The 14,869-nt window shown below is 36.2% G+C and overlaps 1 protein-coding gene across 1 annotated transcript in view; it reads right to left on the reverse strand.

Moving 5' to 3' along the window:
- Positions 1-14,869, reverse strand: part of PJA2 (praja ring finger ubiquitin ligase 2) — a 67,053-nt gene that overhangs the window by 6,150 nt on the left and 46,034 nt on the right. Inside the window, exon 7 of the mRNA XM_007462586.1 lies at positions 10,337-10,448. Coding sequence (XP_007462648.1) covers positions 10,337-10,448 — 112 coding nt within the window. The remainder of the gene's footprint in view (positions 1-10,336; positions 10,449-14,869) is intronic.

The raw sequence follows: 14,869 nt of genomic DNA on the forward strand, positions 1-14,869 counted from the left end.
AAATGTCTACATTAAGAAAAAGGAAATATACCAAACAACCTAACTTTACACCTCAAGGAAGTAGAAAATAGTTTGAAAAATTTTTTCAAAATATCTGAAAAAGAAACTAAGCTGAAAGTTATCAGGAGGAAGGAAGTAACAAAGATCAGAGCAGAAAGTGTAGAGACCAGAAAAATAGAAAATACCAACACACACCTGTTTTTTTTTTTGAAAAAGTAACATTGACAAGCCTTTAGTTAGACTAAGAAAAAAAGACAGAAGACCCAAATAAAATAATAAATGAAAGAGGAGACATTACAACTGATAACACAGAAATACAAAGTATCAGAGTAGACTATCATGAATAACTGTACACCAACAAATTGGATATATTAGAAGAGAAACATAAAACCTACCAAGAATGAATCATAAAGAAACAGAAATACTGAACAGACCAATACAAGCAGGGAGCATGAATCAGTAATCAAAAATCTCCAAAAGAAAAGCCCAGGAGCAGATGGTTTCCCTGGGAAATTCTACCAAACATTTAAAGAATTAATGCCAATCCTTCTCAAACTCTTTCAAGAGGAGGAGGGAACACTCCCAAACTCATTTTATGAGTCCAGCATTACTCTGATAGCAAAGCCAGTTCATGACACAAGAGGCATACCTTGCTTCATTGAGTTCTGCTTCGTTGCGCTTCACAGATATTGTGTTATTTACAAATTCAAGGTTTGTGGCAACCTTGTATTGTCAGATGACGGTTAGCTTTTTTAGCAATGAAGTATTTAAAAATTAAGGTATATACACTGTTTTTTTAGACATAATGCTATTGCCTACTTAATAGAGTAAGTATAGTGTAAACATAACTTTTTATATGCACTGGGAAATGAAAAAAATTGTTGACTTGCTTTATTGTGATATTCACTTTACTGCGGTGGTCTGGAGCCAAACCCGCAATATCTCCGAGGTATGCCTGTACAAGAAAAGAAAGTTACAGCCCAATAATCCTGATGAACATAGATGCAAAAATCCTCAACAAAATAGTAACAGACCATATTCAACAGCACATAAATGGATCACACACCATGATCAAGTGATATTTATCCCTGGGATGCAAGGATGGTTCAACACATATGAATCAATAAATATAATACAGCACATTTATAAAATGAAAAGATAAAACGCATATGATCATCCCAATAGATGCAAAAAAAAAAAAAAAAAAAAAAAAAAAAGGAAAACACTCATTTGACAAAACAAAGAAGGAAAACACTCATTTGACAAAACACAGTATCCTTTCATGATAAAAACTTTTCACAGATGGGTATAGAAGGAACATACCTCAACATAATAAAGGCACACAAAGCCCACAGCTAACATCATAATCAACAGTGAAAGGTGGAAAGTTTCCCCCCTAAAATCAAGAACAAGACAAGGGTGCCCACTCTCACCACTCCTATTAAACATAGTACAGAAATACTAGCCAAAGTAATCAGGCAAGAAAAATAAATAAAAGGCATCAAATTGGAAAGGAAGAAGTAAAAGTGTCTTTGTTTGCAGATAAGATCTTATATATATAGAAATTCCTAGACTTCACACACACACAAAAAAAGTTAGAACTAATCAACAAATTCAGTAAAGTTGCAGGATACAAAATCAACATATAGGAATCACTTGTGTTTCTATACATTAATAATAAAATATCTGAAAAAGAAATTTTAAAAAATCCCATTCATGACAGCATAAAAAATTTAATAAAATACTTAGGAATAAACTCAAGCAAAGAGGTGAAAGATCTATACACTGAAAACTATACCACTTTGCTGAAAGAAGACATGAATAATGCAAAGACATCCCATGTTCATGGATTGGAAGAATTAAAATATATGTTAAAATGTCCATCTACCTAAAGCAATATACAGGTTTAATGCAATCCCTATCAAAATTCCAATGACATTTTTCATGGAAATAGAAAAAAATCTTAAAATCTGTACAGAACCACAAAAGATCCTCATCCTGAATAGCCAAAGCTGAAGCCATCACATTTCCTGATTTCAAACTGTATACAAAACTATAGTAATTAAAACAGTATGGTACTGGCATAAAAACAGACATATAGACCAAATAACAGAATCGAGAGAACAGAAATAAACCCTGGCAAATACGAACAACTGATAAGGGAGCCAGGAATACTCAATGGGGAAAGGATAATCTCTTCAGTAAATGGTACTGGGAAAACTGGATAATCACATGCATAAAGCTGAACCCCTATCTTACACCACTGACAAAATTTAACTTGAAATGGAATAAAGACTTACACATAAGGCCTGAAACTATAAAACTCCTAGAAGAAAATACTGAGAAAAAGTTCCTTGACATTGGTTTTGGCAATGATTTTCTGGATGTGACAACTAAAGCATAAGCAACAAAAGCAAAAGTAAATAAGTGGACTACATTAAACTCAAAAGCCTCTGCATTGGAAAAAAAAAACCAATCAACAAAATGAAAAGCCTAGCTACAAAGTGGGAAAAAATATTTACAAATCATGTATCTGATAAGGGATCAATATTCAAAACACATAAGGAACTTAAGAGCTAAAAAACAAACAATTAAAAAATGAGCAGAGGAACTGAATAGACATTTTTCCAAGGAAGACATACAAAAGGCCAACAGGTACATTAACAGATGCTCAATATCACTAATCATCAGGGAAATGCAAATCAAAACCACAATGAGATACCACCTTACACCTGTTAGAATGGCTATCATGAAAAAGACAAGAACTCAAAGTGTTGGTAAAGCTGTGGATATAAGGGAACCCTCATGCACTGTTGGTGGGAATGTTAACTGATGCAGCCTCTATGGAAAACAGCAGAAAGTTCCCCCCCAAAAATTAAAAATAGAATTACAATATGATCCAACAACCCCACTTCTTGATAGTTATCTAAAGGAAATAAAATCAGGATCTTCACTGCAGTATTATTCACAATAGCTAAGATATAGAAACAACCCAAGCATCCACTTATGAATGACTGGATAAAGAAGGTGGTGTGTGTGTGTGTGTGTGTGTGTGTGTGTGTGTGGGTGTGTGTGTGTGTGGGTGTGTGTGTGTGTGGGTGTGTGTGTGTGTGGGTGTGTGTGTGTGTGGGTGTGTGTGTGTGTGGGTGTGTGTGTGTGTGGGTGTGTGTGTGTGTGGGTGTGTGTGTGTGTGGGTGTGTGTGTGTGTGGGTGTGTGTGTGTGTGGGTGTGTGTGTGTGTGGGTGTGTGTGTGTGTGGGTGTGTGTGTGTGTGGGTGTGTGTGTGTGTGGGTGTGTGTGTGTGTGGGTGTGTGTGTGTGTGTGTGTGTGTGTGTGTGTGTGTAGACCTATCTATATATCTATCTATAAAATGGAATATTATTTAGCCATGAGAAAAAAGGAAATCATGCCATTTGTGACAACATGGATGAAACCTGAGGGCATTATTCTAAGTGAAATGAGTCAGAGAGAGAAACACAAATACTGTATAATATAACTTATACATGGAATCTAAAAAAGGTGAACTCAGAGAAACAGAGAGTAGAATGGTGGTTGCCAGAGATTGGGAGTTGGGGGAAATGGGCAGTTACTGGTCAAAGGGTACAAACTTCCAGTTATAAGATGAGTAAGTTCTGGGGATCCAAGGTAGCAAAGTGATTATAGATAACAAATTGTACTATATACTTGAAAGTTGGTAAGAGAGTAGATCTTAAATGTTGTCACCACAAGAAAGAAATGGTAATTATGTGAGGTGATGGAGGTCAACAACCCTACTGTGATAATAATTTCACAATATATGTGTATCAAATCAACACACTGTACACCTTAAACTTACACAATGTTACATGTCAAATACATCCCAATAAAGCTGGAAAAATGTGGTATACACATGCAATGGAGTAGAATTCAACCTTGAAAAAGAAGGGAATTCTGACACATGCTAAAATAAGGATGAACACTGAAGGCATTATGCTAAGTGAAATACGCCAGTTACATTAGGATAAATATTGTATACCTGATATGAGGTACCTAAAGTAGTAAAATTCATAAGATAAACAGTAGAATGATGGTTGCCACAGGATGAGGAAAGGAGGGAATGTGGTTGTTTATGTATAATGCCATTTAACTATATACTTAGAAGTAGTTAGAATAGTAAATTTTACATTATGTGCCTGTTACCACAATAAAAAATAAACAAACTAGGCTTCCTAGGTAGGAAGAGGATTCTTTCTGCCTGATGGTTAACATTGCGTTCTCTTGGATGGCAAACATAATCTTTTGTATACTCCTCAAGATCTAGCCAAGATATTTTAGCAACTGTCTTTCCAAAAAGGATTTGAGATGACTTACAAAAAAGGATAGGGCTAAGGCCAAAGCAAAGTCAGGACTAAAAAAAGAGCAAGCAAAAAAAATTCACTGTAATAAAAGTTAATAAACATAGTTACTAACATTGAACACCAAATTTGACTCTGGATTTGCAGATAGATATTGCAAAAAGAAAAACAGTGTTCCAGTAATAGAATTATTGCCTCTGACAAATTCACCTTTCATTTCTGTCCTGTGAAAATAGATCTGGGCCCTTTAAATATTTTTCCTTTGTCAGCTACCATGATCTTAGGCTCTGCAGGAGAGGGTGCTGGAGAGACATCACAGGAGGAATGGGCTGTTTAGTTCTAGTGCGCTTTTTGGGAGCAGTGTGTGAGGCTTCCCTGTTGTGGGCTTCTGGAGCACAGATGGCTTCTGCACCAGGCTCCTCCAGCGTGATGAAAGGTTTCTCCAGCACTTGGATCCAGAAGCACATGCAGTTTCCCCAGCGCCTGACAGCTGCAGTATAAGGTGGCCAGCAGCTTCCCCTGGCACCCATCTTGGGTGGTTTTGTAGCAGGAGCGCTTCCAGTTAGTCTCTTCCCTGTGAATAGTTTCTTTAGCACTCCAAAGGTAGATTTTTGCCAAGATCCAGAGGGCAGATTTCCAGCAAGTTCTGCCAACATAACAGCATAAACACTTCTCTAAGAGCCATGGTTGTGTCCTCTTCAACACAGCCTAGATCTCAGCCCTGGGGGGTAGGGAGGTAGAGTGCTTCATCTCAGCCCTAAGGCTATTCCTTAAATCTATTATTCCTATATTCTTTAGAATTCACTTTACTTCCTAGTAGCCTAACTATAGTTAGTAATTCTTTATACTAAACTTACCCCATTCAAATTAATTGTTTTCTCCCTGTGACTGAGCTCAGACTGATAAAGAACTGGTATCAGGCATGATTCCATGAAGTAAGAATGGGATTGGTTTGGTTGAGCTTTTGGGCTTGAGCTCACTGCTGAGCTCTTTACCAACTGAAGAGGGATGCTATCAATCCATGGTCTTCAGTGGAATCAAAATTAAACTATCACTGTGGTTGAACACAATGAAGTGCCAACTAAAGCACATGTCTTGGGAACCCAGGTGGCTGCTGCACCTGACCTAATGGCAATAATGATGACTATAAAAACTGTGATGTGGGATGGATCCTTCTGAGCGCTTCTGCACGTTTACAAAGAGAAAGTGACAGACTTGGGCCCATTAACTCTCAAAGTGAAGCACGGTATGAGAACCAGAGCATGCCCATGATAGCCCTGAAAAAAATCTCTTACTTTTGAAAATCAAACATACATTTTAAATTAAATTAATTCTCAGTCAAGTTTCTCAAAAATTATATCACTGATTGGTTAAAAAACAGGATTCTGAGACTTAGAATGGGGATATCTGGTTGAACTCAGATGAAACTATTTTGAATCCCCATGTCACTCTGAGCCTGCTTGTACCAGTAGAAGTAGCTTACCCTCCACAAACCAGCCTTCCTCTACTTGAAAATCCTGTGATAATTTCAAGTATAGAGTATACATCTCTTAGTACTTCTGTGCCCAATAGTATAAAGTTACCAGAAAACTACAGCAGCCAAAAAAGGCAGGATGATTGAGGACACAGACTCTTGAGAAATGTAGGTTTGGGTCACACCACCAAGTAAAGAATCCCAACCAGGTGAGATTCTTGCTGATGACAGAGAAAATAAGGAAGAAAGACACTATAGCTATGAATTACAGCCTGTGACCAAATACAGAAACAAGGACTAGTAGCTTTGCATATTTTCTATTTGCTTGTTATATGTATATATTTATCTGTATCTACTAACCATTTTCTTTTTTCCCGTCCTTCCCACTTTTATTTTATATAGCAGTCAACTTTACAATTTAATCTTTATATAAGAGAATATTCAGTATGACTGACAATTTATGAAGTAATTAATATAGCCAGCGATGAATAAAATGACTCTTGGGACTGTTCATCTGTACATTCTGGGGAAAAGGTGAAACTTCTTCTTTTGTTAGAATAGCTGCATCTTGTTGGGTAGAAATATAGCTGTACTGTCGTTGGACGGCAGTTGAAGTGTGTGTAGAAAGATGTATACAGAATCCAAGTAGTCAAAAATATGGACTGTTCCAATAATCAATTATTGCTTCTCAGATCTAAATTCACTGCTTTTGTAAGCTCTGTGAAAATGGATTTGGGCCATTTAAATATATTCCCTTCTGACAGTTGTCATGATGTTAAGCTTTGTTCATAGAGGATGCTGAAGAGACAGTGCAGGAGGAAAAGGGCTTTGCTTCTGATCCTGTTCCCACATTCCTTTTTATACTCACCGTTTTTCCACTTTATAAATAAAAGCATACTTCTTCCCCCTTCAAAGGGGCAATCTGAAATACTGGGGTCAAACTGAACTATAATGACTGATAACAAATCTTTGTAGATAGCTTCCAATTTTCTACTTTCAAAAAAAATAGGAGGATCTAAACAACTTGCCAAGTTTTTGTGATTTTGGTAAATATCTGAGAAGAATTCAGTGACAATGCTATGATAAACTCCTTCCATCCCTACCAATTTACTTATTTGAATAAGGTTTTTCAATCTACATTCATAAGATAAAAAACAGAAATAAAGTTGATGCTGAATTATGCCTCATTCTAGGAATAAAATTCACTCACAGGGCTTCCCTGGTGGCGCAGTGGTTAAGAGTCCGCCTGCCGATGCAGGGGACATGGGTTCATGGCGCGGTCCGGGAAGATCCCATATGCTGCAGAGCGGCTAGGCCCGTGAGCCATGGCCACTAAGCCTGCGTGTCCGGAGCCTGTGCCCCGCAACCGGAGAGGCCACAACAGTGAGAGGCCCGCGTACCGCAAAAAAAAAAAAAAAAAAATCACTCACAAAGTAATTAGGAAGGGAAAAAAGCTTCTATCTCAGTAAGAGATGCATTTCTAGTAAAATTTTACTTTATGTTTAAGTAATTATTTATCAAATTTTATAACAGTTCATTTTTGATCAATAGACACAACAAACAATTTTATACTCAATCTAAACCAATTTTTTTTACATTTAAATTCCTGAACATATTTTTATTGCACAAGTGATATAATAGGGTAAATAATATTACTTAAGATTTATGCCAAAAAATTTTAGATGTCAACGTAAAGATGTGCAAAGGAATACTTTTTTTTTCCCCCAAGATTTCTTTGGGAGTGAGTAAAAAGCTTTAAAATCATTTTTTCAAACAGTTAAATATCTTAAATATTTTGCCCTCATATCTGAGACAGAGATATGAGGCAAATGTTTATTGCCAATATATTCACCAGTATCTACTACCTGAAAAGAAACAACAGCCTAGTACTGGAAAAATAACAGAAATGAAAACAACCACTGACAGAAAGAGATAAGGCTGCTGAGAAAAAAAAAAAAATCAAAGCACTCAGTTTGTCTTATTACTTGTTTTTGCTTTATTTAAAGAATGTTAGTATTAAATTTAAAAGGAAAAATCCTAAATTATAAATTATTTCAGTTTCATTTTTCAAAATGAATAAGTAAGTGCACGCTAGAAAAATAAAGATTTCTAGAGAGTGATAGGAAGAAGGAACTGTATTGATTCTCTAGAAGAGAAGCATGTCTCAATCAGATTCAAATAAAATAAAGCTGAGCACTAAATCTGAAGAAGCTGTTATGCTGTGGAGAAGGGGACACATTTAATGCTATTAATCTGAAACAGAAGGATAGATGGGTAAGAACAACTGAAAGCGGCAGTGCCACTCGGTTCCTGAGAGCAGGAGGCAACAACGTGGAGACTATGTTCCCTGGACATACTACATTCTTTCCTTCCTCTTGTCTTTGTCCACTCTGCTAATGCCTTCACCTAGCATGACCTCTCATGACCAGTCTCTCTCGCTCTTGTTTCAAGATGCCAATCAAATGTCACAGTTCCCATAGGTAATAAACAATAAAACTTTTAATTTTCAAAACTTCTTTATAAAGACATCTCCATATTGTAGGAATCATAAACCACTAGCATAATAATGGAAACAAACTATTTAACGACTGTGAAACCAGACTCTAATATTGATGAATATTCCATGTGGTCACTTAAAATGTCTTTAACTCAAGGAAGTTAGTGATCCTTAATCTTTATATATTCTATTCCTGATGCAGGTCATCATGCTGTGCCAGTTTCCCATGTGTCAGAATTTGGCAAGGCAAGTTATATAATCTGGGAAAAGTCCTAAGTGTATTATCCTGTCTCATGATATTCTGACTTTTCTTCTAGTACATAGTATTTTTCTTTTTCTTCTCCCAGTTTTATTGAGATATAGTTGACATACAGCACCATGTAAGTTTAACATATATAGCATAATGATGTGACTTACATACACCTTGAAATGATTATCCCAATAAGTTTAGTGAGCACCCATCATCTCAATATAGATGCAAAATTAAAGAAATAGAAAAAAAGTTATTTCCTTGTGATGAGAACTCTTAGGATTTACTCTCTCAACAATTTTCATGTATAATATACAGCAGTGTTAATTGTATTTATCATGTTGCACATTACATCCCTAGTACTTATTTATCTTATAACTGAAAATTTATGCCTTTTGACTACCTTCATCCAATTCTCCCTCCCCCCAACCCCCCGCCTCTAGTAACCACAAATCTGATTCTTTTCCTGAGTGTTTTTGAAGTATAATTGACCTACCACACTGTATTAGTTCGTTACACTACATAGTGATTTGATATTTCTATACATTTCAAAATGATCACCATGATACACAGTATTTCTGCTATGGTCACTTTGAGAAAAACATACACTATAATGCATAACTGACAGCAATGATCTCCATGGAAGATTACACACACTTAAAAAAGTGATGCCAATGCAGAGCTAACTTGTGTGTGTACCTGTGCATGCGTATGTGTATGTAGATAAATAGGTCTGGATCTCTCTATCTACCTAATACCTAATTTATAAATCTAAACTGGGCTTTCTTTTTTTTTTTTTTTTTTGCGGTACGCAGGCCTCTCACTGTTGTGGCCTCTCCCGTTGCGGAGCACAGGCTCTGGACGTGCAGGCTCAGCGGCCATGGCTCACGGGTCCAGCCGCTCCGCGGCATGTGGGATCTTCCCGGACCGGGGCACAAACCTGTGTCCCCTGCATCAGCAGGCGGACTCTCAACCACTGCGCCACCAGGACTGGGCTTTCTAATCTCACAACATTTCAAGATAAAATGGTATTACAGTGGTCCTGAAAGTTCCCTCTTTCATTTTTGTTCTCTCACTTTTGACTCATTCACGTTATTACTGTTCATCTACTTTGGAAATAACTGTGGAAATAGTGATTTAAAGAAAGACTTCTTACAACAAAATCCACTAGTGCAGTGGAAGTTCCCAAACATGAAAATGCTTGGGCTTTTGACCATAGGCAAATACAATTATGAACAAGTTTTTGTGTTTTGGTCAAATAAAGCAAAGAAGGCAAGACAAACAGGCACCAAATGTGCCACATTTATTAACCTGTGTATGTGTGTGGGGATGAGAGGGAATAACTTTTCTAACTACATTAAGCAGCTAGATAGATTTAGAAGCCTTAAGAACCAAAAAAGGGAAGTGATTTGTAATATATCTTTAGAGATCTTTAATTGCAGTTAACAAATATACCTGTGTGTGTGTGTATAAAATATTCAGATTCACAGACCTGTATACAGTAATTCTATAGAGGAAGAACATTTTCTAAATGCAAGCAAAACAAACACTTTACATTCTGTAGTTAAAAACTGGAAAATATTGTAATTTTAGGCAAATTGGCAGGATGTCAAGTACAATTTCTATACACATACTGAATCACTATTCAGTAATTGTTATTAAATTGACAAGAAAATTATTCACCTTTTCTTAAAAGCAGTTAAAGAAACCTTAATTGTTATCACTTGGCATCCCACCAACCTATATATGGGTACCAGAGCACTAAAATAAGCACTAAAATACCTCCATAGCCTGGGCTAAGCGTTCTTCTAGTGCCATGTAAGTGAGGAACTGAGGGTCCACATAAGAAATAGCTTCAGCAACTCCTAGTCCATCTGCAAAGCCGTCAAACAGGCTGGAAAAAAAAGTACAACCGTGATTTGGGAAACCTTTATAGTGAAGACATAATTATATTAGCATACTGACAAGCCAATAAAGATGCTACAAGCAGAAAACCTTAAAATATTTTAATATAAATCTCGTGGGGTGAGGGGCAGGAAGAACCCAACAGAAGAGTTAAACGCTAAGCATAAGGAGGTAAGATACCATTCCCAGTCCCAATAGGCTGCCACACTCACTGCACAAAGTTTGTAAGAAAATTGTTTCTAGTTCTAGCTCTGGGAACTGTTTATGGCTGGGATAAAGGTAGTACTTTTCCCCTCCTAATTCTTTACCATATCTTTCCCCTTTATTTTAGTTTCCAATCTAAATTTCGGTGAGAACATGTTAAGAATACTGCATTTATTTTAATTCTATCATTGGTCAAAGCCTCTTTTTCTTCTCTTACCTTGTACTGCTTAATTACTTCGGGCTTAAGAAAATTTTATTTTCTCAAGTTTATCTCATTAATCTCTCTTCTAAAAACTAGGGCTCCTCCCTTATTATTCAGCTTGAAAAAGATTTAGCTCCTAACTGCTCATTTTTATTATTATTATTTTTTTCTGAAGGGTTGTAAGCCCCTTGAAGAAAAATATTATGTCTTAATCTTGTCCTTATCTGCTTCCTCCATGCCTACATATACATGGATTCCTCCTTTTTCTCTAGTCTTAGAAATACTAAGTATTTCAAGATTCAGAAAATGTTAAGTATATCCTCAGTCCTGTTCTTTCTAAATCTTCTTCCCTTGGCAATTACATTCAAGTCCACCCCTTCAATTATCCTTCCTACAGATAATCCCTAAACCTCTAATTCCAAAATCCCTCTTGAGTTCTTGACCTACATTTTTAGTTTTCTGTGGGGCACTTTACCTCAATGAACTCCTACCACCTCAAATCCAAGATCTCCAAAACTGAGCTTATTTTGTCTACCTAAAGGAAAACTTCTGTTGACTTCCGCATTTCTATCAGAAACTGAATATCATAGTCAGAAAAATCCAGTTACACGTGCTAGCTCAAAACAGTTATGATATCGATCTTTCTGCCACCATTAAAATTACAAATCTATTGCCCAGAGATACAGAAGTACTCCTATGAAGAATATATTAAAGCTTCGTAGTATCTAGAAATCAGCAGACATCACATGGTACAAAGGAACAGACATTTTCATACAATCACAGATTTTAGAATTAGAATTAAAACTAAGATTACTGAATAAACCTCCTCTGCAATACTAGAACTCATTCATCTATCAGTGAAATGTAGTGCAAAGAGGAAGAGTCTTGGAGTCAGGAATTTAATGTCACATTTAACTGAGTCATAGTTTAACAGTATGAAAATATTATTTAACTGTTTCTTTATCTGTAAAACAAATTAAATGAGTAGATGCACACAGGTGCCTTGCACAGAGATGGCACCAGAGTAGGCATTCAAGAAACAGGAGAACCATTTCCTCCATGCGGAAAACATACCGCTTTCTAAGCAGGTGCATGCAGTACGGGAGAGCCCTAATAGAAGTTTGAAACTTATGTGAAGTAAGTGCTCTAGTTCTGCCTGCTGAAGCAACACAAACTATGCCCACTTTCCCTTCGCAGAAAACTCCTTCAAATGATTGGAGTCAACTATCCCCCAATAATTCTTTTCTTCTCTAGGCTAAACAAATCTAGACACTCAGAGCATGGTATCTGGTTTTAATTTGGTAACTTAAGAATAAGCAGCTAATATTAAAAATTCTAGTATCATTCATTTGGTAAACACCACGGTCATAACTGTCTCAGACAACAATCACCAAGGACACTAAAACTAGTAGCTGGAAGCTTGATAGTTTGAAAGGAAACAGGTTATCTTCCCACTAGACGCTTACATAAAGCTAAAAATGGCAACTGTACAGTGCTGATATCTGAAAGATAAAACCTTTACCAAGTGATCAGAATTAACATCATCAGTAATGGGACAATTCGACACCATGTGCCTTCTGATATGAACTGAGAAGAACAGAACATTGTTTCTACGGTATTCCTGCTAAAAATGTGTAACTCGAATCTAATTATGACATTGCACAAAAACAACCTGAGGGACATTCTACAAAATAAATGGCCTGTACTTTTAAAAATGTCAAAGTTATAAAAGACAAAGAAGACTGAGGAAATATTCCAGATTAAAAGAAACTAAAGAAACATGTTAACTAACATGGTGGTCTTGGACTGGACCAAAAATGGCATTCGTGGGACAATTACAGACATTTGAATAGGTGTGTAGATTAGACAATGGTACTGTATCAGTGTTAATTTCCTCATTTTGACAATTTTATTATGCTATATAAGAAAATATCCTTGTTTTTATGAAATTATTCTAGGCTACTTATGAGTAAAGAGGCATCATGTTTGCAACTTACACATAAATGCGTCAGGAAAAAAATATGAATATAAAGAAAGGAAAGAAACGATGGTAACATGAATGTGGTAAATGTTAACATTTAGGGAATCTTAGAGATATATGGGAATTTTCTGTACTACTTTTGCCATTTTTCTGTAAGTCTGAAATAATTTCAAAAGAGTTTAAAAATTCTATTATTAAAGCATGGTAATATCCACAAAGAATTAATTTCTCACAATCTTATTAGGTTAATTATTACAACCCTGATTTCTTATTAGGTTAATAATCATTAAAAAATAATAACTATAACCCCAATTTCTAGCCAAGAGAAAGCTTAAGTTGTTATCAAAGAATAAATAAATGGTACATTTGGGATATGTCTAAATCCAAAATCTATGTTTCCTCCACATCAACTCCTATCACACCAATCTATGAAATATTCTCTGGTTATTCTACATTATTTCTGTGACTTAATCAAAACAAATAAACCAACAAACTTTTGATAGAGGACTTTTTCCATTTTCCTTTAAGCTAAAATAAAAAAACCAAAGGGATTTAATTTTTTTCCTAAGCAGTGGCAAAACAAAAGAAAGTGTCTCAAATTTTGGCTTTAGGTAAGAATTGCTGCTGTTTGTCATGGCTTTTCCTTTTAGTTGTCAAAATGACATGCTATTTTAATATGAAAATCAAACCACATTTTCACCTTATCAACATTTAGCTACTACCATATAAATTGAATAGAGTACCACAAAAGCAAATAAGGAGGTGTTGCCATATCTAGACAAAATTCAGAACAGTAACCTTCAAAAATTTTGTCTTAAAATCAATGCTAAATTGTTTTCCACATTAAAAAAAAAGTACTTTTGAAGCTCCCCAAATTTTGGAACAACCAGCAATGTCTCTAAAATCTTAATACAACAACAGCCATATCCAGAAAGATCATCAATGAATTAGAAGTTTTTAAATTTAAGCTAAATTTTGTTCAATAAAGACCTTGATTATACCTTCAAATTTTTATGTGAGGGCTTCCCTGGTGGCACAGCGGTTAAGAATCCGCCTGCCAATTCAGGGGACACGGGTTCGAGCCCTGGTCCGGGAAGACCCCACATGCCGAGGAGCAACTAAGCCCGTGCGCCACAACTACTGAGCCTGCACTCTCTGCGTGCCTAGAGCCCGTGCTCTGCAACTAGAGAAGCCACTGCAATGAGAAGCCTGCGCACCACGACGAAGAGTAGCCCCCGCTTGCCGCAACTAGAGAAAAGCCCACGCGCAGCAATGAAGACCCAATGCAGCCAAGAATAAATAAAATAAAATAAATTAATTAAGAAAAAAAATAAAAAGGTGGTGGGACCAATGGACTGCAAAAACAAGTGGAGAAAAATTTTTTTTATGTGAAACCTGTTTTGAAAGTTATTTAGAAATATATCCAATACATCGAGATCTTAAAAAATATCACACATCTTAGTAATGTCACCTCTTGTTAATCTGTCCTAAAGAAATAAACTGAAGTACAGATCAAATTTTATGGGGGGGAAGTTTACTGCACTATTTCAATGGGGAAATAATTAAATTTTAGTGCATCTATAGGATGGAGCACCTATATAATGGAGCTGTAAAAATTATATTCATAAAATTTCAAAAATGGGCAAAAGAACAGAATTCCTCATATAAAACCATAACTGCCTCCCAACACACACAGATGACACTAAATAGGCAATTCTGTCACCTGCTGAGCCCTGTAATGACTTTGTATAATGTCATCAGAGAAGACATCAGAATTAACAAGGAGTTCAGTAACAGGGGAATGGGCAGACATAAAAGAGCGAAGAAGTGAAGGGGGTGTCAAGATCACCAAGACTAGGACTAGGTGAAGCCACTGATTTTCCACAGTGTTTGGGAAGACAGAAAATAGGTTTTGGAGGAGAATATTTAGGATGGAATTACAAATTGTTTGTGTGGCTGTGAGGAAACCCCACAGGAGAAACCCCTTCTACTTCCACAACATGGTCAATAAGAGCCTGCTCTG

This window comes from Lipotes vexillifer, unplaced genomic scaffold (genome assembly GCF_000442215.2).
Source record: "Lipotes vexillifer unplaced genomic scaffold, Lipotes_vexillifer_v1.1 scaffold710, whole genome shotgun sequence".
Lineage (NCBI taxonomy): Eukaryota > Metazoa > Chordata > Mammalia > Artiodactyla > Lipotidae > Lipotes > Lipotes vexillifer.